Below are 22,893 nucleotides of genomic sequence, written 5' to 3'. Positions count from 1 at the left end.
GAATTTATAATTCTTCTGTCTTGGCCTCCCAAGTAATTGAGATTACAGGCATGCAACATCGCTATCCCTTCCTTGCCCAACAATTCCTTTTTTTTTTTTTTTTTTGGCACCAGGAATTGAACCCAGGGGCCCTTAACCACTGAGTCACATCCCCAGCATTTTTTTGTGTTTTATTTTGAGACAGAGTCTTGCTGAGTTGCTTAGGGCCTTGCTAAATTGCTGAGGCTGGCTTTGAACTCATAATCCTCCTGCCTCTGCCTCCTGAGCCACTGGAATTTCAGGTGTGCCACTACACCCGGTCTACAATCCCTTTTTTAATAATTAGAAAAAGTAAAATACTTAGGAATAAATGTAGCCAAAAAACTAAAATTTCTGTATACTGAAAATTATAGAACATTAAAGTGAAAGAAATTAAAACACAAATAAATGGAAGGATATTGTAATGGTTACTTTGAATTGTCAACTTGATTGGATTAAGAGATACGGATCAATAAAGGCTTCTGGGTGTGTCAATGAGGGTGTGTCTAGGAATGACTGGAATGTGGGATAGTGAACTGGAGACCCTCCCTAAGCTTGGGCAGCACCGCCCAATAGGATGGAAAGAAGTTGGAAGAACAAGGAAGCAGATGCAGATGGAAGCTCGGCTCTTCTTGAATGGGTTCTTGATTACTGCTTTGATTGTCTGAGGATATCGGACTCTCCCTTCTTTACTCTTCCAATGTGAACTCTGCTAGTAATTCTCCAGGTGGTTTCCAGCAGTCTTGATCTCTGACGAGGGTAGCACTGTTGATCCTTCTCGTTCTGGGGCTTCTGCCTCTTGGACTGCACAGCTACTGCTTATTCCAGCTCTCAAGCTGCAGACGACCATTGTGGACTATCCAGCTTCTGGTGGTGTAAGCCAATCTAATAGATCCCCTTCTTATAATCATACTTCCTGTTGATTCTGTTTCTTTAGAGAACCCTGAATAATACTGATACTATACTTGTTGATTGGAAGAACTAATATTGTTAATATGTCCAAAGTACCCATTATCCAGATTCAACACAATCCCTATCAAAATTTCCATTACAGTTTTCACAGTAATAAAACAAAATCATGAAATTTGTGTGGAGCTATTAAAGAATCCAAAAATCTTCAGAATTCTTGAGAAAGAAGAAAAAAGTTGGAGGTATAACACTTCCTAATGTTGAACTATTAAAAAGCTATACTAATTTATGTAATATAGTACTATGATGAAAATAGACACATAGACCAACAGAAAAGAGAGCCCACAAATACATCCACACATACATGGTCTACCCATCCTTGAGAAAGGTGCCAACAATACACAACAGGAAAAGATGATTTCTTCAATAAATGTGTTTGGAGAAAACTAGGCATCCGTATTTAATTTTTTTTAGTTGTAGATGAACACAATAACTTTATTTTGCTTATTTATTTATTTATTTATTTTTATGTCATGCTGAGGATCGAACCCAGGGCCTCACATGGGTAGGTAAGCAGTCTACCACTGAGCTACAACCCCAGCCCTAGGCATCCATTTTTTAAAAATACAAGGAAACTGTACTACTATCATATACTATACATGAAAATTAGCTTGCAGTGAATGGATCCAAGACTTAAAAATTAGACTTGTACCTTTAAAACTCCTAGCAGAAGATATTGGGAAGAAGTCTCAACACTGGTCTTGCCAATAATGCATGGATATGACACTAAAACTAGGAAAAATAAAAAATAGGATTTTGTAAAACTAAAAAGCTTCTACCACAAAGGACACAATCAACAAAATGAAGGTCCACATATGGAATGAGAGAAAATATTTAAAAATCATAATATGGCACATCACTAATACCTATAATACATAAGGAACTCTGGCAATTAACTAGCAAACCCCCCAAATCTAAACAATGGACAAAGGACCTCAAAGGACATTTTTCCAAAGAAGGTATAGAAATAGCCATCAGTTACTTGAAAAGCACAACATTGCTAGTCTTCACAGAAAGGTACCTATAAACCACAGTGAGATATTACTTCAACCTGTTATGATGGCTTGATCATAGGACAGTAGGTAAGAAACACTGAAAAGTGTTGAACACTGTTGGTGGGAATGTAAATCGGTACAAGTGTTTAAGAAAAAAGAATGGTGGTTCCTCAAAAAATTGAAAATGGAACTAATACGTGATTCAGCAATTTTACTAGTGGGTGTGTATCTGAAGGAAACAATCAGTAGCTTGAGGAGATATCTGCACAACCTTATTCATTGCACCATTTTTCGTAATAGCAAAGGTCTAGAAACAACCTGCCTGTCAACGATTAATTGATAAAAAGTGGCACATAAATATACCATGAGATATTATTCAATCATAAAAAAGAAGCAAATTCTGCCATTTGCAATAACATGAATGAACACCAAGGGCATTTATTCTAAGTGAAGTAAGCAAGGAAGAGAAAGACAAATAATATGGTATTGCTTATTTGTGGATTCTTGGAAAAGAGTGGTGACCGCCAGGAATGGTGGACTGGAGGAAATGGGGAGATGTTGGGTACAAGCTGTCAGTTAAGAGATGAGTAAGTTCTGGGGATCGAGTGTACAGCACTATAGTTAATGATATTGTTTTGTGTACTTGAAATTTGCTTTAGTGCTTTCACCAAAAGAAAAACTAAATAAACAAAACAACAACAGACCCACACTAAATATTGTTGTTATGGTTTAGGTAGCAGGTGTCTCCCAAAAGCTCAGGTGTGAGTCAATGCAAAGGGTTTAGAGGTGAAGTGATTGGGTTATGAGAGCCTTAACCCAATCAGTGTTAATCCACTGATAGGGATTAACTGGGTGGTGACTGGAGGAGGTGGGTCCCTGGGGGTATGTCTTTGGGGTTTATATTCTGTCCTTGTTGAGCAGAGCCTTCTCTGCTTACTGGTGCCATGTTCCGAGCTGCTTTCCTCTGTTATGCTCTCCCGTCATGGTGTCCTGCCTTTGGGCCCTGAGGAATGTAGTCAGCCATCTACGGAGTGAGACCTCTGAAACCATGAGCACCAAAACAAACTTCTCCCCATCTGATTGTTCTTTGCAAGTCTTTTGGTCACAGCAGTGAAAAAGTTGACCAAAACAGTTGTGTTACTCAGCTTTCCACCATTATAAGAAAATACCTGAGATAATCTAAGTTAAAAAAAGCTTTTATTGGTTTATAGTTTTATAGGTTCTAATCCGATTGGTTGGCTCCATTGCTTTGGGCCTGTGACAAAGCAACCCCTCATGGTGGGGGTGTGTGGCAGAGCAAATAGCTCTTCTCAGGACCAGGAAGCAAGAAGGAGAAAGGATAGGGGGCCAGTGCCTTGATATCTCCTTCAAGGGCACACCCCCAATTACCCAAAGTCCTCTCAATAGGCCCCACCTCTTAAAGGTTCCACCACCTCCCAATAGGGTCACCCTAGGGACCAGGCATTAACACAGGGAACTTTGAAGGACAATCAATATCCAAACTGTGGCACAATGTTAACTGTGTGAGATGATGATCAAGTTAATTAACTTTTTGTGATGGTTGTTTTACAGTGTAAATGGTGTCAAATAATCATGTTGTACACTTTAGTTATTTATACTTTTATTTGTTAAGTGTAATTAGAGCTGAAAAATGTTTAAAAAAGAAATTGTTGATATTAATTAGAATATGTTTTTTAGAATGTAAGACAAAAGTGCTTTAGAAAGTATCAGTTTTAAGTTCACTTAAGTTATAATTTGGAATGATATTTTAAATCCATTAATCTTTAGCAATAAATTGTAGGCACCAAAATTCATTATACCTAATGCATTTGGAAGCAATGAAAGAGACCAAGGAAAATTTTCAGAAAAAAAAACCAATGACATTTAAAAAAAAAAATTCCTTACAACTGCAAATCCCACAACCAGCCAACAACCTCATCTTCTGTTTAAAATGTAGAAATTTGTTGTTTTCCTTATTGGACATGATAAAGTTATCTTTCAGAGAAAGGTTTATACTACCCAGAGAACTTTGTGGCCTTTCATTATCATAGTTGACTTGTGTCATTCACAGAATTATGAAAAATGTCACTGTAGCCGTATATGTCCATGTATAATTGACACTGAGTGATGAACACAGTAAGGAAAGTGGTGTTAATGAAGACTCGGGGTATGAGGAATGAAAACCCTTGAAAAGTTCTTCGCTCCATGAGCAAATTCTGTTCAAACAGGGCACTAGATTTATAGCAATACTTTACTGGACACATTTCCATATGCTACCTATCTCTCAGAATTTTTAACTCTCATTTTTAACTTTGCCAGTTTCAGTCCTTGATGGAGCACATAGCTTCTCAACTTTAATATTTATTGAAACTTAAGCTCTACAATGACATCAGAAATAAGGTGCCCAAATCTAGTGGTGACTTCTATAGAAAGAAGATACTAGAACATGTAAGTATGAAAGTACTTATGAAAATTCCTTCTCATAAAAGCAAGATGTGTAAATCATTTATGATGTTATTTCCTATGAAATAAGGAATAAGTAAGGAGTTGATATTTATTATGATTAATAATTTAATTTTTCTATTATTTATGTTCAAAATTTGATCATTATACCTGACATAGAAGGAATTCATGGTTGTTATAATTTTAATAGAGAAGCAAGTACTTTGCTAAATTTAATTTTAACTTGAAGAGAAAGCATCCTTTACTAATTGAAACAAAGATGCTTTATAATGATTCTCCTCTAGGAGTTAAATGATTGAGAGATAGATGGAGTGAAACAGGCAAAGGTAGAGAAGAAAATGCTACTAGAAAGAAGGTCTAATAAGATTACAATAGTTTTTATTACGATAGCAATTATTAAAGCCACAGTGATACAGATTGAAAGCTTAATAGGATGGAAAAAAAAGGATTTGAAGTCATAAAATCTGATTTTCACTCAGGGCTCAGGCACTGTGGATGCTGAGCATACACTTAACCTGGGTGATTTTCTGTTTTTTGATCTATAAAATGAAAATAATAATCTTAACCTCTCAAGACTGAAATTAGGATAAAAGAGGTTAAGAGAAAACTAACTAGGAAACTGCACATATTCTGATACATGCACATCTTACATATATTTTACATTACTTTCCAATATGTATTTTTCAATAATTTCGTTAGTTTTTTCTCCAACTTCCTTTTCTGAAAACAGAAGTAGTATCTCCCACTGGTAATACTGATATTTAAGTAAATTATCGAGAAAATAAATCATAATGCATTTCAGAAGGTTAAATTCATACTCTAAGGTCATGTCTACATAATTTAAGAATGTCTGAACAAGCTGGACATGGTGTTGCATGCCTGTAACCCCAGCAGCTCGGGAGACTGAGGCAGGAGGATCACACGTTCAAAGCCAGCCCCAGCAATTTAGTGAGGCGCTAAGCAACTCAGTGAGACCCTGCCTCTAAATAAAATACAAAAAAGGGCTCAGTGGTTAAGTGCCTCCGAGTTCAACCCCTGGCAAAGAATGTCTGCAGGAGATATTCAGTTCATCTAAAATTTTGCTTTCATATAAAATTTCAAAGGGTTTATGTTAAAACAATCAGCTGTTTGACTCTTAAACCTGTATCTAGGTAAATAGATATCAGGATGCTAAAATGCTTTTTCTTTATGGTCATGATACTAGTGATCTTATTCCAGGAGAAAAGAAAGACTATTCTGGTGGTGGTTTTCTGGTGTAATAACTCCATCATAGAAAAGAGCATCCCAAGAACCATCTTGATAGACAACAGAAAGAGGATGACATCATCAGGGCAAAGTGCCAAGAAAAAGAAAAAGAAAAAGAAAGTCTACTTTTTAGTGAGGTTGGTAAGGATTTTTTTTTTTTTTTTTTTTTGGTCATACTTTGGATTGCTAAATTCCCTAAGCTACTGTTGGAGATGGAATTGACTCATGGACTGTGAAAATTTTCCTAGGGGCAAATGCCTCACCTCAGCTAAGCAAAGCAGAATGCAGAATGGCTGAAAGATGCTTTGGCTTGTCTAAAGGCAAGTCTGACTTCTGAGAGCAGCAGCCACGATGAGGTTAAGACCACAGCCTCGCCCCCACGTGTGCACAGAGATCTGGAGACACGAGGGAGGTTGGTCCCAAAGGTTCATGCAGGAGTTGTAAAGGCTAGGGGACTGATGGAAATCTTTAGAAATAGTACCTGGACTAGAAGGCAGATTCATCCTTTTAGAAGAAGGTAAGTTCCCTGCCAATTTAAGTTATCTCTTATCTCCTTTTTAGGGCATCAGAATCCCTATTTTTGTCTTGAGAGCTAACTATGAAGATATAGATCATAGTAAAGGGTGTACACCATCGGAGGTCTTGATAACTATAAAATGATCCTGATTGTACCTTTGCATATTACAGCTTCTGTTCCTGACTTTGTCTTGTGTAATATCTGCAAAAATCTGGAAGACTTGGCAGCACCCGGAAATTTTGACCTAAATTTGATCCTGGTTCAAACTGGAATGGTTCACAATGCCATACCAACATATTTATACTTGGCTCGATGGAGACATTCAAATGCATCAAGTCATGGTATTGTACATAAAAGACCTGAAAATAGGAAAAAATGATCATCAGGGATATTACACACTGTTAGAAGAAGAAAACACAGGGCCATGAGTTCAGCTTTTTAAGAAGTCAATTATGGTAACAGCTAGATTTTAATGAACATTTACTAACATCAGAAATCATTTTGTAATCTTGGTCTCATTTAATCTTTATGACTACTTTACAGGATTGATGTTCATGACATTTGTATTTCAAAGATGAGCAAGCCAGAGTTCATAGAGATTCAGTTGTTGGCATCACATGGCTGGTAAATAGTGGAGCTCTGATGATCCCAGGTCTGTTGGTCCTCAGTATTCAGGTCCTTAACCCTACAGACTTTATGGCTGATGCTATGAACAAAAAGACACCAGTGTGACTGATTATGTTGTCAGCGACCAGAGGTTGCTGCTTTGGCACCTGGAAGCACAGCTTTAATATGTATATATCTGAGCTCCTTACAGTTTAAGCCAAATCCCACCCATGTGATTTTGATTTAAATCAGTGTATTTTTAGAGTAGCTCCAACCCTGTAGAGACCTTGCAGACCCAGAGGATCAGCTAGGAGTTATGGTGGAAACCTCCATCTCCTCCTCTAGATCACTCAGGTCATTCTTCCATGCATGCAAGAATCTCGACTGGGGAAAGATTTGTTGCTTGGGCCTGAATTCACTGGGAGTATCATTGATGAGACCACAGCTGCTTCATGGTCCTGTTCCAAAAGTGAGGCCAAGAATTGTATGGTCACTGACAGATATAAGGAAATCCAGTTCTAGCTTCTTCCACCTCTAAGTCACTGAGATAATGGCTCAATTACTGTCCCTGTGCCTTGATCATGATGGAGATATTCACATCTATCTTGTTACTTGCAGAAATCTTAGGAAAATTAAATGAGATAATGGATCATCAGCACATTGCAAATGCATGAAATAACCAATAACAACTTGTCCTTGAGCTGCTGGGCATCTAACTGCCCCTCTCAACTTACACTCATATCCGCCCTCCCCATCTTAGCACACCTGTAAGCTGGGGGGCATTTTCACATTATCCAGGAAATATTAATTTTATGAATGAGGGTCTTTGGAGAATCTTCAAACCCTACTTCTAAGGCAAAAATTTCACCTTCCTTTATGGGAGGATGAGCCTGATCCAGGTCCAAACAGTAATTAACAAAACACGTGTGACTTTGGGTGACTTTTTACAGGGAGCTGTTGGGTGGAGGGACTGTTTGTTCATGGACAGGACAGGGACAAAGCACTGAAACAAGACCCTGGCTGTGTTCAATTTCCCCGTGAGGGTCTATTCTAGTCAATCTCCCTCTAGCAGCCCAGAGAAAGCTCTACATTTGGGGTCTGGTGCCTGTTAGTGGCCAGGTCCTGGGAGGGTAGTGCCCATACCAGAAAGGCACAGGGAGATCAGTTGTGAGGGGAAGGAATGTCCATGAACTTCTGAAGCTCAAAGTACATATTGTTCATGCTTTATACAATTACTGTTTTTTTTTTCCTTTTTTTAAAATTAGTTATTTCATTTCCTTGGTGATTGAATTGCTAACTAATGAACAGTGAGTTTCCAGTTATAGTATATTTTATAAATAGTTTTGGCTATTATAAATATGTGATACTGTCATTGACTCTTGATCAGAAGCATGGAGAACATTTATAAAAGTTTCTATGGTCTGAATGTGTCACCCTAAAATCTCACACTGGGAACTTCATCTCCGGCCTTCTAGAGGTGTGTAGCTCATGAAGCTCTGCCCTTGTGGGTGAACTAATGCCATTATTGCAGGTGTGGGTACATCAGCAGTGTCATGAATGTGGGTCTGTCAGAGAATTGAGTTTGGCTCTCTCTTGTTTGTGTCTTATGCCTCTTTCATTCTCTCATCTTCTACCATGAGATGATGTAGCAAGAAGACTGACCACTTTGATATTTGACTCCCCAGCCTTTATCAACATAAGAAATAAATTCCTTATCTTTATTAATTACCCAGTTTTTGCTCTTCTGTTATTGTAACACAAAATGAAGACAGAAAATTGGTAATGAGAGGTAGGGTTTTGCTATAAAAAATATCTGAAAATGTAGACTGAGATTTGGAACTGCCTGTTGGGTAGAGGCTGGAAGAACTTGGGGCATCAGGTAGAAAATACCTTGATGGCCATGAATGGAGCATTAGTGGGGATTTTCATTTTGGGTTCGGAAGATATGGAACTTCTTGGATATGACTGAAACGATTGTCATCAGAGTGCTGGTAGGAGTATGGCAAGTGAAGGTCACTCTGATGGGGTGTCAGGTGGAACCAAGGAATAAGCTAATGGAAGCTGGAGTAAAGGTGAATCCTTGTTATACGGTTGTAAAGAACTTGGTGGAATGGTCTGTGTCCTAGAGCTTTTTTTTTTTTTTTTTTTTTTTTTTGGGTGCTAGGGATCGAACTCAGGGCCTTGTGCTTACAAGGCAAGCACTCTACCAACTGAGCTATCTCCCCAGCCCCTGTCCTAGAGCTTTGTGCAAGGAAGAATTTAAGAGCCATGAGCTGGAATATTGGGCAGAAGAAAGATTTGGACTTGCTGTTATTCTGTTCTTCTTATCCATTTCTCCCTTTTGGAATGGGGATTTCTATCCTGTGCCTATCCCACTACTGTGTTCTGGAGGCATATGGAACTGGTTTTGATTTCACAGTTTTATACCTGGCAGGGAATTTGCCTCAGTACAAATCTTGCCTTGAGTTCTCACCTGTATCTGAGTTAGATGAGATTCTGGACTTTTGATGCTGGAATGAATTAAGACTTTTGGGGCTATTGGGATTAAGTGAATATATTCTGCATGGGAGACAGCCATGAATTTTGGGGCCTGGGGGCAGAATGCCATGGTTTGAATTGTGTCCCCCAAAATTCGTGCATTTGAAACTTAGTCCCCAGTACAATAGAGTTGAGAGGTGGGACTTTTAAGAGGTATTTAAGTCATGACTCTTTCCTTACAGATGGATTAATGTTATTGTGGGAGTGGGTTTATTATTGTATGAGTGGGTTTGTTTTAAAAGTCTCTCTCTTTCTCTCTCTTATCCCCCATCTTCTCACCTTTCACTTTGGGATAATGCAGCAAAAAGGTCCTCTCTAGAGTCCAGCACTATGATATTGGATTTCCCAACATTCAGAATTGTGAGAAGTTCTTTTCTTTGTAAGTTATCCAATGTGTGATAGTCTGTAATAGTAACATGAAAATTATAAGACGATTTTGGTGACATTTAAGCACCAATGGACTAAATAGACTAGATAATTCTGAAACCACAAGTCAGTAATGGAGTCATCATCCTTAGTCCTGATGAACTGGCACAGCTGACCCTTTTCCCTTTAAGGAGACACCTCTTCAGGAAGAAATGTAGTACTCTATGAGTATGACTCTATGAGTATGACCCCAATATACACTATCTGTCATTGAATCAAGACCACTGTGACTTCACACTCGATTCCCAGTGGAGTATTGAATTTATAAATTCAGAAGCTTGAAGGTTATTATTTCAGCTGGTTTTTGCAAAACAATGAAGTCAACGTCCTGAACTTGGATACCACAGGGACAGATTAACTTGGCTCCTTTTCACAGTGATAGGCTTTATATTTAACTTCAGCCAAATCTCTTGAAAATGTGAAGTGAAACAAAAAAAAGAAAGAAAGAAAATGTGAAGTGACAAACACCAGCAAGAAGAGAATAGCCTGCATGGTTTGAATAAGCTCATCTTTGGAATTATTAAAATCATAGGTGGGGAAACAGGGTCCTCAGTTTCATCCTAAAGACACAGCACTTTCTTTCCTAAATATACTGGTTTTCTTTTGTCCTAGAAATCCAATGGGCTACTTTTATGGGGGATGAAAACCAAACCACAGAGATCCAGTTCCACTTTCACCCATTTTCCCCCATCCTGGAGGTCCAGATGTTTATTTTTGTGCTTTTCCTGCTGCTGTATGCTGGCAGCCTCTTTGGTAATGCCACCATCTCTCTCACTGTCTGGGCTGAGCCTTCGCTCCACATTCCCATGTATTTCTTTCTGGCCAACCTGGCAGTGCTGGAGATCTTTTACTCTTCCACTGTCGCCCCTCTGGCTTTGGTCAACCTGGTGGCCATGGGGAGGGTTCCCATCTCCTTCGCTGGTTGTGGCACTCAGATGTTCTTCTTTGTTTTTCTGGGTAGTGCTGACTGTATCCTCTTAGGGATCATGGCTTATGATCGGTTCGTAGCAATCCGGGATCCTTTGCGTTACACCCTCATCATGAGACGACAGCTGTGTGCCCAGCTGGCTGGGGGAGCCCTGGTCCTTGGTTTCATCCTAGCCTTACAACTGACAGTTCTGATCTTCCATCTGCCATTTTGTGGCCACAACAGAATCACCCACTTCTACTGCGATGTGCTGCCCATCCTGAGGTTGGCATGCGGGGATACTCGGATGCAAGAAGCCATGATCTTCATCGTCAGCGTCATCATCCTCACCATCCCCTTTTCCCTGATCTCCATCTCCTACATCTTCATCATCACTGCCATTTTGAAGATCCGCTCGGCCGAAGGACGGAACAAAGCCTTCTCCACTTGCTCCTCTCACCTGACCGTGGTTCTTCTTCAGTATGGTTGTTGTAGCCTCATCTACTTACGCCCCAGCTCTAGCTACAACCCAGAGATGGGTCGCGTGGTGTCTGTTGTCTACACCTTTGTCACCCCTGTCTTGAATCCTTTGATCTACAGCATGAGAAATAAGGAGCTGAAAGATGCCCTGAACAAGGTAGTGAGAAGACATTTGTTGCAGTAGGAAATGGGCTTCTGGTCTCATGCAAATGGCAGGAAATGGAACCGTGAGGGATTAGATGACTTCAATATTTACTACTTCCTCCTGCTCCAGTTTCTCTTTCTCACTCCCAAAGACAGAGCAAGCTCCTGAAGGTGATATTTCATCACTTGGAGTACGTTCTCCATGGACAGGTATTTGTGTGTTTAGCACACTAATCCATCCCTAGTGCTTAGCTAGGATAGACACTCAGTATATATTTATCCACCTGATGAATTCATCTAGATGATAGCAAATAACTTTGCTGGGTTTTTATGTTATATTTCCCAGAACAGTATATAGAGCTTTGCCATAATAGGCATTTAACTAATATTTAGAGAATAACTAAAATTTATGTCTTCTAAGAACCCTAATGATTTTTCAAGTTTCCATTCATAAGATCTTTTCTCCCCTTCTGTAGACTGATCCTTGGGAATATTTACTGTAATGTTTCCAAAATTGAAAATTAGAAAATGACATCTTCACTCCTTTCTTCTCATTTGAATGAGAAATTCATTTCTCATTCTTTTTCTTTCTTCACTCCTTCTTTCCTAGCTCTTTCCTTCCCTTCTGTTTTCTCTCTCTCTTTCCCGTTCATCAATTTGATGGTTTTACAATGGCAACTATTTATCTTATTTGCATTTTTTATTAATTAAATTCATCTTCTCATGTATTTTGTGGCCATTTGTAATTTTGGGGGCATTTTTCGAAGGCACTTAAAAATTTTAGGATTCAACTTTTAAGTCTTCGTATTGTATGTCAACAATTCCTAAAATTTGTGGAAAATATTTTGAGACTATATTAATGATTTTATGTATACATTCAAATATGTGTCATATTTTACCTTGTAATTTTCCATTTTTATAATAAATAAATTCAGAAATGTCATCCTGAAATCATGAACATATTCACTTGTTTCGTTTTTGCTGCTTTATCTTTGAAATTTTACATAGGACTTATTGATCACTCTGGATTTTACACTGTTGTATGCTTTGCTGAGTGTTTAACTTTTTTCCCCCAAATAGGTAACTAATTACTTCAGCATAATTTTCAAATCACTTTTCCTTTATGTACTGAACTCAGATGCCATCCTTATCACATACTAAATGCACTTATATGCTAAGTTCTGTTTCCTGGCTGCTTACCCTGTTCCATAAATCAGTCTGTATGCTCTGCACTAACACTATGCCACATTCATTACTGGTATTTTATAATCATATGCATCATAATATTGGGATCTATATATCTTTCCAGAAAGCTTGCCATGATTAAAAAGTTTGTCACCCCTGTCTTGAATCCTTTGATCTACAGCATGAGAAATAAGGAGCTGAAAGATGCCCTGAACAAGGTAGTGAGAAGACATTTGTTGCAGTAGGAAATGGGCTTCTGGTCTCATGCAAATGGCAGGAAATGGTACCGTGAGGGATTAGATGACTTCAATATTTACTACTTCCTCCTGCTCCATTTTCTCTTTCTCACTCCCAAAGATAGAGCAAGGTCCTGAAGGTGATATAGGCTGTGGTGGTTTTAACATATGTCTATCCATTTTGCGGGGATTTTTTACCAGATTCTTTGACACTCTCCTCTCCAAAAAGTAGAGCCTCATTCTTCCCCTCTGAGTCGGAACTGTATTTAGCAATTTATTTCTTGCAAATAGAATGTGACAAATGTGAAGGTATCTGACTTCTGAGGCTGGATCATAAAAGAAATTGGGTCTTATTCACTGAGGGAAAAGCTATCATATCCTGAGAACAATCAGGAAGCCCTATAGAGATGTGCATGTGAAAAGAAACTGAAGCTTCCTCTGAATGATCGAGGATGAACTGATGCTTCTGGCCAACAGTCACGTAAGTGAAGCTTTTGGGCACAGACCCTCCAGCCCTAGTCAAGCCAAGCCTTCAGGTGACAGGAGCCCCAGCCAATGTTTTGACTGCAACATCTCAAAACACCCTGTGCCAGAATCACCCAGCTAACCTGCTCCCAGATCCTCACCCTCAAAAACTTTGTGAGATAATAAATGACTATATGACTATAAATAAATATTGTAATATTTTATGCATCAACAGATGATTAGTACAGCATATTAGTGAACATAGCCCCCCTTGCCCTGGGAGTGACCAAAATGGACATAGCAACCATCGATCGACCAAGCTGAACTTTCATGATTCATGGTATCATGATACTATAGCATGATGTCATGATTCATGATGTCATGGCTGAGAGAAAGTCCCTCTTGGTGCCACTCAAGCTTGTGGGAACTCTCCCATTGGTGGTGACACTGGCATCTAACGTGCATATGCCACAGTTTGGTCTGGAGAACAGGTATACACAAAGCAGTGACAGAGCCAGGGGTTGGAGTGTAGGTATGCGAGGAGTGGCAGCGGGGCTGGGGTCTGTGGGTGAACACAGAATAGCCAAGGCATGGTCCAAGGCATGGTCCAAGGCATGGTCCAAGGCATGGTCCAAGGCATGGGTCCAAGGAATGGTCCAAGGCATGGTCCAAGGCTCGCGCCAGGTTGAAGAGAGAATGGTCACCTTCTCCTCATACTGTGCAACAGCACCTCCTTTGGCACAGGGTGGGCAGTGTCTCCATCCCCAGGTCATCCAGCCCATGGCTGTTGTTTGCCTCAGTGGGGAAGGCTGCGGGTGTCCTTTATGGAGCAGGACACTGGGATTGGTGCCAATTCACATCATAAGATCCTCCAGTGACCTTGAAAGTTGCAGGAGTCAGTGGCTGTCACGGGGGCTATTGAGTTTCTTTGTGGCAAATGCCCATGTAGCATGGCCTTCTAGAGAGGAAGCCATGGGGTACTCTGTTGACACTGCTTATGGTCCATACAGATAGCCCACTTCTTTGATTCTAATCAGTTACAGATGTCTCTAGTGACCTGACCTTCCCAGCAATCTTTCCGTACTACATTTTCTTTTTCTAGCTCCATGCTGTTGTAGGTTCCTGATTGGCATCTTGAACCCTCCCAGGGCTACTTTTTTTTGTAGATAGCTAATTGTTTTTTGTTGGAATGATGAAAGCTGGTTAGGTTATGATCAGCTTAAATCATACTATTGATGTGCAAATGAATGAAAACAGACCCTTTTTGCCTCTATACCAGAACAAACAAACAAACAAACAAAAACAAACCACGTGAAAGTGGATTCATGATTTAAATATGAAGCATAGGGGAAAGTCCCTTGACATTGTTCTTGGTAATGACTTTCAGATATGATACCAATAGAACAAGTAGAAAAGGAAAAAATAAACAAGTGGGACTTCATCAGTAACAACTTCGGCACAGCAAAGGAAACCATGAAATGAAAGTCGACACAGTGGAATGGAAGAAAACATTCGTATGCCATGTATCTGATAAGGGGTCAGTATTCAAAATAGAGAATAGATTCACACAACTAAACTAAATAGTAAAAAAATTCTTTCAATTAAAAACCCTGCAAAAGATCTGAGAATATATTTTTTTCCAAAGAAGACATACAAATTGCCAACAGGTATATTAAATAATACCCAACATCACTCATCATCAGAGCAATGCAAGTTGAAACAACAATGAGATGTCACCTCATATATGCTATGGTGGCTATGATGAAAGAGGTAACAAACATTGGTGAAGACGAGAAGAAAGGGAACACTTACACAGCTAATAGAAATGTGAATTAATATACCTGCAGTGGAAAAAAATATGGAGTTCTCAAAAAATTAAAAATAGAACTACCATATGATCCAGTAGTCTCACTTCTGCCTATAGATCTGAAGGAAATGAAATCAGTGTCTCAGAGCGATAGCTGTACTTCTACATTCATTGTAGCGTCATTCACAATAGCCAAGAAACATTAACAATCAAGCGTCTCAGATGATGATGTCTGTGTGCGCATTGTTATTCATTCCATAAAAGGAGATCCTGTCATTTGAGACCACATGGATAAACCTGGAGGATATTATGCTGTATGAAGAAGTAAGACAATTTAATGAACCACTCTTCACATACCATATACTGTATCGGAAGTTTTAAAGAGAAGAGATTTCAGATGCTTTCATCATTAAAAGGTAACTAGGGGAGGAGATGCCATGTCTTAACTATGGTCATCAATTCAATATGTATGACAACCCATCACTCACACAAAAATATAAGTTTTATTAAAAACAAACAAAATCCCCACTTGCTATTCAGAACCCTCTATAAATTATTTTCTTACTTCTTTCCAATTCATATCCTGACAGAATCCAATTTTACTCTACATTCTAATCAAGCCATTTTCTAAAAGGAAAGTGGACACAATAAACAGAAACCTATAGGAACCGTCCCTCCAAAGAGGCAGAGGATTGAAACAGAAAAATCTTGGGGACTGCTCTTTGGGAGATGTTTTTAAAGCTACTTTATTATGATATGATCAGCATATTAAAAGCTATGCCTATTTAGTCTATAAGTCTTAATGAGTTTGTTTGATAAGTATATACTAGTTGAACCATCACCATCATCAAGACCATAAACATACAAGAGGATATTTTAAAAACGCTTTTATCAGTGCATTAGAGTTATACATGATATTGGGGTTCATCCTTTTTTTTTGCAGTGCTGGGGACTGAACCTGGGGCCTTGTGCCTGCTAGGCAAGCACTCCACCACTGAGTCACATCCTCAGCCTCTGGGATTCATTTTGACGTATTCATAAACGCATATAACATAATTTGCGCTATTTTAATTCCCAGTTTTTCCACTTTCCCTATCCTTCTTCCTTCCCCTGATCCTGTTCCTCTACTCTACTGGTCTTCCTTATTTATTGTGTTTTTAAAATTGCTGCATGATAATTACAGATAAAGGTGGAATTCACTGTGATATATTCATACATGCACATAGCATAATTTGGTCAATTTCATTTCGCATTTCCTCTTCTTTCCCTCTTCCCTTCAACTCCCTTCCTGTATTCCACTGTTCTGAGAGGAGATTTTAAGTAGTGAGCTTCGTGGGAAAATGGCACCAGTTAGTGAGAACACAAGAGATAAAAGGGAAGTCTAGGGAGACTAGGTGTAGATCCTGTAAAAGAACCAAAGTTGAACATACCAAATTACCATAAGAATCAGAACAACAATTCAGCTAGTAAACGTTTCAGGTGAACTGAACAAATGAGGTCTAGAGCCAACAAAGCTTCCAGTAGTGATGTAAGTCAGTGTAATGTCTGTATATATGCCGAAAACCATGAAGAATGCAGACTTTCTTTCCAAGAGACCAGCACCCAGGGACTAGAGTTACTGCCCACCTTACTTGGTCTATGACAGAGTGTGATTGGGATCCATCTCTCAGCCAAGATAAGAAGAGGGATTTGGGAGGAACTAAAGTTAGCTCCAAATGCAGGAGTCCTGCCAACTCTGATATATTTCATGATGGAAATGCAACTTTGGGTGATGCCTACTTTTTGACTTCAAAAGGTGGTCAGGACAGCAACTGAATCTGGTTACTGCATAAATTGTACCTGCCAAGTCAATCTGTGTTTGGACTGTAGTCATACACAGTATGAAATCTGGGCTCGATAAAACCTCCACACCTCTAATTTTAGCTTTGAGAACAGGAAATGTAGAGATGCAGGGACTCTCAGGAAGAATAAAAAGCAGCTTTATTTTTGTTGAGACCCTAGACTGTAAAACAAAAGTAAGACAAAAAAATCATAGTGAGAAAGAACTTAGTTCAATTTAAAGGAATAGCTAGATTGATTCCGGTTCCAGGGAAAAGGAGATAGGCCTAATCCCTCCATCTCCCCTGAATGAAGTCATAAACTTTAGATCCAAAGCTTGGAGCATCTATTTGAGGATCCTGAAAAGTAATATTAGCAGAGAGTTTGGGGAAGAAGATCTCAGAGAATAACAAACTTGGTTTACCCCTCTTTTTACCCCTCTGTTTTCCCCAGGCCTGAACTGAATTCTAAAATAAATACCAATGACTTAGAGAACTGAACTAAAAGAGAAAGGCCATTTATCCTTCCAGGTGACAAACCGGGCCCTGGGTGAACCACATGTGGGATATATCTGAATGTCACAGCAAAGGTGTTAGATACTGAAAGCAACACAGCACACCCCGGACCCCAACACACAATTGGGCTTCTCACCTACCTCCAGGAACAGCCGTTTCTTCTACCTGCTCTCCTGTTTTCTCATCTCCTCTTGTATCCTCCTTATCTTCCCTCCTCATTCATATTTTATCTAACCATTAAGATATAAGTATTGAAAAAAAAATCATTTCCTGGCCTCCAGGAAAAACAACTCTTCTTTCTCCCTCTGTCCTTTGTTTCCCTTCCATTCTTCTCTTTCCCCTCCCCCTACATGGTACCTCCTCCTTTTCTGAGATATGAGTGATAAACATAGTTGGAATTTTCATCAAAACAATCGTAATTCTCATTGGAATGGTGACTCAGATCACAGAATTATTCTTCTATTAGTCATGAGCCGTTGCAACACTGGACACTGCACCCCCATTGCACATACATACTTTAGTGTATTTTTCCACATTAGGTAGTGGGCCACATCTTTCTGAAATTTCCAGGTGAATTTCATATATGTAACTCAGTAATAAATTTTAAATATTTGCATGTGAACATACAGAGTATATTTGTAGAGAGACTAATATCTGGAAAATCAAATCAAAGGATTGTTTTCTCTTTCTTTCTTTCTCTTTTCTTTCTTTCTCTTTTCTTTCTTTCTTCCTTCCTTCCTTCCTTTCTTCCTTCCTTCCTTCCTTCCTTCCTTCCTTCCTTCCTTCCTTCCTTCCTTCCTTCCTTCCTTCTTTCATTGTAGAGTGACACAATATCTTTATTTTTATGTGGTACTGAGGATTGAACCTAGTGTCTCACTGTGCTAGGCAAGTTCTCTTCCACTGAGCTACAACCCCGGTCCCCAAAGGATTATTTTCAATGAAGCCCACCCATCTCAACACTCTGCATGTCCCTGGTACTAGTACACGGTTAGTTTTCTGTACTCTTTCTGTCCTCGGGATTTGGGGAAAAAGAGAACTTGAGAAATATAACAGTGAAATTGTGATTTATGATAAGAAAATATATATTTGGTCTTTCAGTCCATGGCACATACTTCCTAAACCCCTTGGACTTTCCAAAATGGCAAGCATCTCTTTTTGTGCTCATGAGATGAGTGGGGATTGGGGGCTCCTGGGCAGCCTCAGGATGGGGGCTGGTTTCCAGCAGAACCAACCTTGTGATCAGAGATTTGTGCACACAAAGTTGAAGGGCTGAAACTCAAGGTGATGGTCAGTGTCCAGTGATTTAATCAAGCATGCTTACGTAATGAGATTTCCAACCTCACCCTGTCCAAAGGACAGGATTCAGAGAGCTTCCAGATTACTGGACACATACAGGATTTGGAAATTTTCCCAAAACGGCACAGACGCTCCATGTCTCTATCCCCATACCTTACCACATGCATCTCTTCATTTAGATGTTATTCCTTTAAAATAATCAGGTAATCGTAAAAGTGTTTTTTCCCATTCTGTGAGATACTCTAGCAAATAATTGAAGCAGAGAAGGAGCAGGAGGGCATGGGATCCTTTGATTTTTTATTGGTTTGCGATTGGCATCTGAAGTGGAAGACCATCTTGTGGCATCTGATACTATCTCCAGGTAGATAGGGTCACAATTGAATTAAATTGTAGGACGTTCATTTGGTGTCCACTGAAAATGGGAAAACTGCTAGTGGAAAAGAAACATGCCTACATATTTGGTGGCCAGAAGTGTCGAATGAGAGCATAGAGATGAATCATCATTTTTTTCTCCCTGCTACATTCCAATAACAGAGGAGTCTTGGTTTTACCAACTCTATGAGAAACAGGAAAGAATCTTTCTGAATGTCAAGATGGAAAACAAAGCTACATATATAATCTTTCTGACATCAAGAAATGTGAGAGTTTGTTTTAATTAGTTCCAGCATTTTCCTTTTGAGAAAAATATACACAAAAACCTTTCTTAGCGTATCCGTAATAAATAGCATCATAACTTTGCATCTGAATTTAATGGCCAGAAATAGTGAAGAGGCCATCTGTACAAAAATGATGGACAGTATTGGAGATTGTCATTACTTCACTGTTCAGGGGCATGTCACCTGCAAGTACAGCATCCTGTATTTCATTCATCTTTATTTTTTGGTACTGGGGATTGAACCCTAAGTCACTTTACAATTGAGCCACATCCTCAGTTCTTTCTATTTTTTTTTTTTTTTTTAATTTTGAGACAGGGTCCCATTAAGTTGCTGAGGCTGGCCTCAAACTTGCAATCCTCCTGCTTCTCCTCATGAGTCCCTGGGATTACAGGCATGCACCACCCCGGCTTTCCACTCATCTTAATGAGTGAGGCTGGTGAAGGAAATAATCAAAGGTCAGGGGTATTTTTTTTTTTTTTTTTTGAGGAAGCAAAAGAAATAATTAGTTTCAACCTTGGACACTAACCAGGAATGGGAGCTGGAGTTTTGAATGTTGACATTGGAAGCAAGAGATTTGTCAAGAGACCCAGGCTGAAGCACAGTAATTACCCGCTTTTCAAATTTGTTACCCTGGGTCTTATTACGTAAAGTCAGGACCTTTAAGGAGATCTACGTGGGCATGATATAGGAATTCTCAAATGACAGTGTGTGACCTTCAGGAATAATTGTGAGACTCAAGAATAAAGTTGGATTTGTATTAAATTAACCCTAACAAGAAGAACTCACACAATTATTGGAAACAAAGATGATGCTAATTTGGGTTAGGCATGTAGCTCCGTGGTAGAGTGCTTGCCTAGCATGTGTAAGGCCCTGGATTTAATTCCCAGCACTGGGGGGAGAAAAGATGCTCATTCTTAGGCATTGGAGTAATGATTCAAGAGATATTTTTTGTTTTATGTGTAGACATGACATATTTAGTTTTTTTTCTTAACAACTTTTGATTCAACTACTTCTCTTTAAACATTTTTTGTTTTATTGTGATAAAAATATTTAACATGAGATTTAACCTCTTAACAGACTTTTAGGTGTATAATATGATATAATTAACCATAGGCAAAATGTTGCACGGTAGGTCTCTTGAGATTATTTAACCTGCATTACTTAATCTTTATACTTATTGATTAGCTTTTTCCTCCCTCTCCTGTTTTGGCACTCATGGTTTTGTTCTTTGCTTCTGTGAGTTTGACTATTTGAGTACCTCACATAAGGAATCATGTGGTGTTTGTCATTCTGTGACCGGCCTATTTTACTTCGCATGATGCCACCAGAGTTCATCCATGTTGTTGTAATATTGAAGGAATTCCTTCCTTTTAAAGGTTGAATGATCTTCCATTATATGCATATACCACGTTTTCTTTATGCTTTCATCTTTGATGGACATTTGGGTGTTTCCCCATCTGGGCTGTTGTGAATAGTGCTGCAAGGAATGTTAAGAGTGTAGACTTCTCTTCCAGAACCCATTTCAATTCTTTGGAAAAAACACCAAGAAATAGAATCGCTAGGTCATATGGGAGCTTTACTGTTTAATTTCAGGAGGAGAAATCTTACTGTTTTCAACAGTGGCTATGCTGCTGTGTGTTCCCATCAGCAATATACAAGGCTGTCCCTGTCTCCAAATCTGTTGTCTTTGGTTTTTCATAAAAACCATCCGAACATGCACAAGGTGATGCCTCATTGTGCTTTTGATCTGCGTTTCCCTGATGGTTAGTGGCATTGAGCATCTTTTCATTTATCTATTGGCTGTTTGTATGTCTTCTATGAAGAAATGCCTAATCAGGTTCTTCGTTCCTTTTTAAATTGTCCTTTTGAGTTTTCACTCTGCTAACCATTTGCTTTTCTGTGAAGAAGCTTTTTAGATTGATGTGGTCCCACTTACCTATTTTTGTTTTGTCGCCCATGATTTTGGTATTATGTCCTTGAAATCATTGTCCTGGCCAATATTTTCTCTTATGTTTTCTTCTAGGCATCTAATAGTTTGGGGGCTTATGTTTAAGTCTTTAAACAATTTTTGAGTTGATTTTTGTATGTGTTATAAGATAAAGGCCCGATTTCATATTTTTGCATGTGGACACCACTTTTCCCAGCACTATTTGTTGAAGAGACAATCTTCCCCTTTTGTGTTTTCTTGGTGTTATTTTCACAAATTAGTTGATTGGATATGTTTTGGTTTCTTTCTGGGTTCTCTGTTCTGATACATTGGACTTTATTAATTGACATAATTCCCACCTCTCCTTTTTAGTTTGTTGAGAGTTTTTTTTTTTAATTATGAAAATGACCACTCTGGAAAGCAGTATGGAGATTGCTCAGAAAACTTGGAACAGAACTACCATTCTACCCAGCTATCCCACTCCTTGATATATATCCAAAGGGCTTAAAATCAGCATACTACAGTGATGTAGCCACATCAGTGTTTATAGCAACTCAATGCACAATAGCTAAGGTATGGAACCAACCTAGGTGCCCTTCAACAGATGAACAGATAAAGAAAATGTGGCATATATACACAATAGAATACTACTCAGTCTTAAAGAAGAGTGAAATTATGGTAATTGCTGGTAAATGGATGGAACTGGAGACTATCATGCTAAGTGAAATAAGCCAATCCCCAAACACCAAAGTCTGAATGTTCTCTCTGATGGGTGGATGCTAACACACAATAAGTGGGGGCATGGGAATAGAAATTAATTGGATTAGACAAAGGGGAATGAAGGGAAGGAAGCAGGAATGAGAATAGGAAAGACAACAGAATAACTGGACATAACTTTCCTATGTTCATGTTTGAGTACATGACCAGTATAACTCAACATCATGGACAACCACAAGAATGAGAAGTTATACTCCATATAAGTATAATATACCAAAATACACACTACTGTCACAGATGTCTAAAAGGAACAAATAAAAGAAAAAAATTTTTCAAAAAAAAACCAAATGGTATATTATATTAATTCACAAGATGTGGTATATCATAGTAATTCATTTCTGTATATTTAGCCATCTTAGCAGCCCAGAGATGAATCCCACTTGGTCATGAAGTATGATGCTTGTCATATCCTGTTAATTCAGTTCACTAGTTTTTTTTTTTAATTTATTTTTATTGTAAACAAATCGGATACATGTTTCTCTGTTTGTACATGAAGTAGAGGCATACCATTTGTGTAATCATACATTTACATAGGGTAATGGCGTTTGATTCATTCTGTTATTTTCCACCCCCCCCACCCCTCCCACCCCTCTTTTCCCTCTATACAGTCCCTCCTTCTTCCATTCTTGCCCCCCTCCCACCCCCCATTATGTGTCATCATTCGCTTCTCAGTGAGATCATTCGTCCTTTGGTTTTTGGAGATTGGCTTATCTCACTGAGCATGATATTCTCCAATTTCATCCATTTGCCTGCAAATGCCATAATGTTATTATTCTTGATGGATAAGTATTCTTCCATTGTGTATATATATACCACAGTTTCTTTATCCATTCATCAATTGAGGGGCATCTAGGTTGGTTCCACAATCTGGCTATTGTGAATTGAGCAGCTATGAACATTAAT

At 38.9% G+C, this 22,893-nt stretch overlaps 1 protein-coding gene across 1 annotated transcript; it reads left to right on the top strand.

The window, feature by feature from the left end:
• Positions 1–10,267: 10,267 nt before the first annotated feature.
• On the top strand, positions 10,268–12,152 carry LOC124958796 (olfactory receptor 10V1-like). The gene has a single exon (XM_047517269.1). It carries the CDS (start codon positions 10,410–10,412, stop codon positions 11,346–11,348), a length of 939 nt encoding a protein of 312 aa, XP_047373225.1. The 5' UTR covers positions 10,268–10,409; the 3' UTR covers positions 11,349–12,152.
• Positions 12,153–22,893: the final 10,741 nt, after the last annotated feature.

This window comes from Sciurus carolinensis, chromosome 11 (assembly GCF_902686445.1).
Source record: "Sciurus carolinensis chromosome 11, mSciCar1.2, whole genome shotgun sequence".
Lineage (NCBI taxonomy): Eukaryota > Metazoa > Chordata > Mammalia > Rodentia > Sciuridae > Sciurus > Sciurus carolinensis.
The sequence above is the reverse complement of the archived record's forward strand: the minus strand, read 5'-3'. Positions and strand labels throughout refer to the sequence as shown.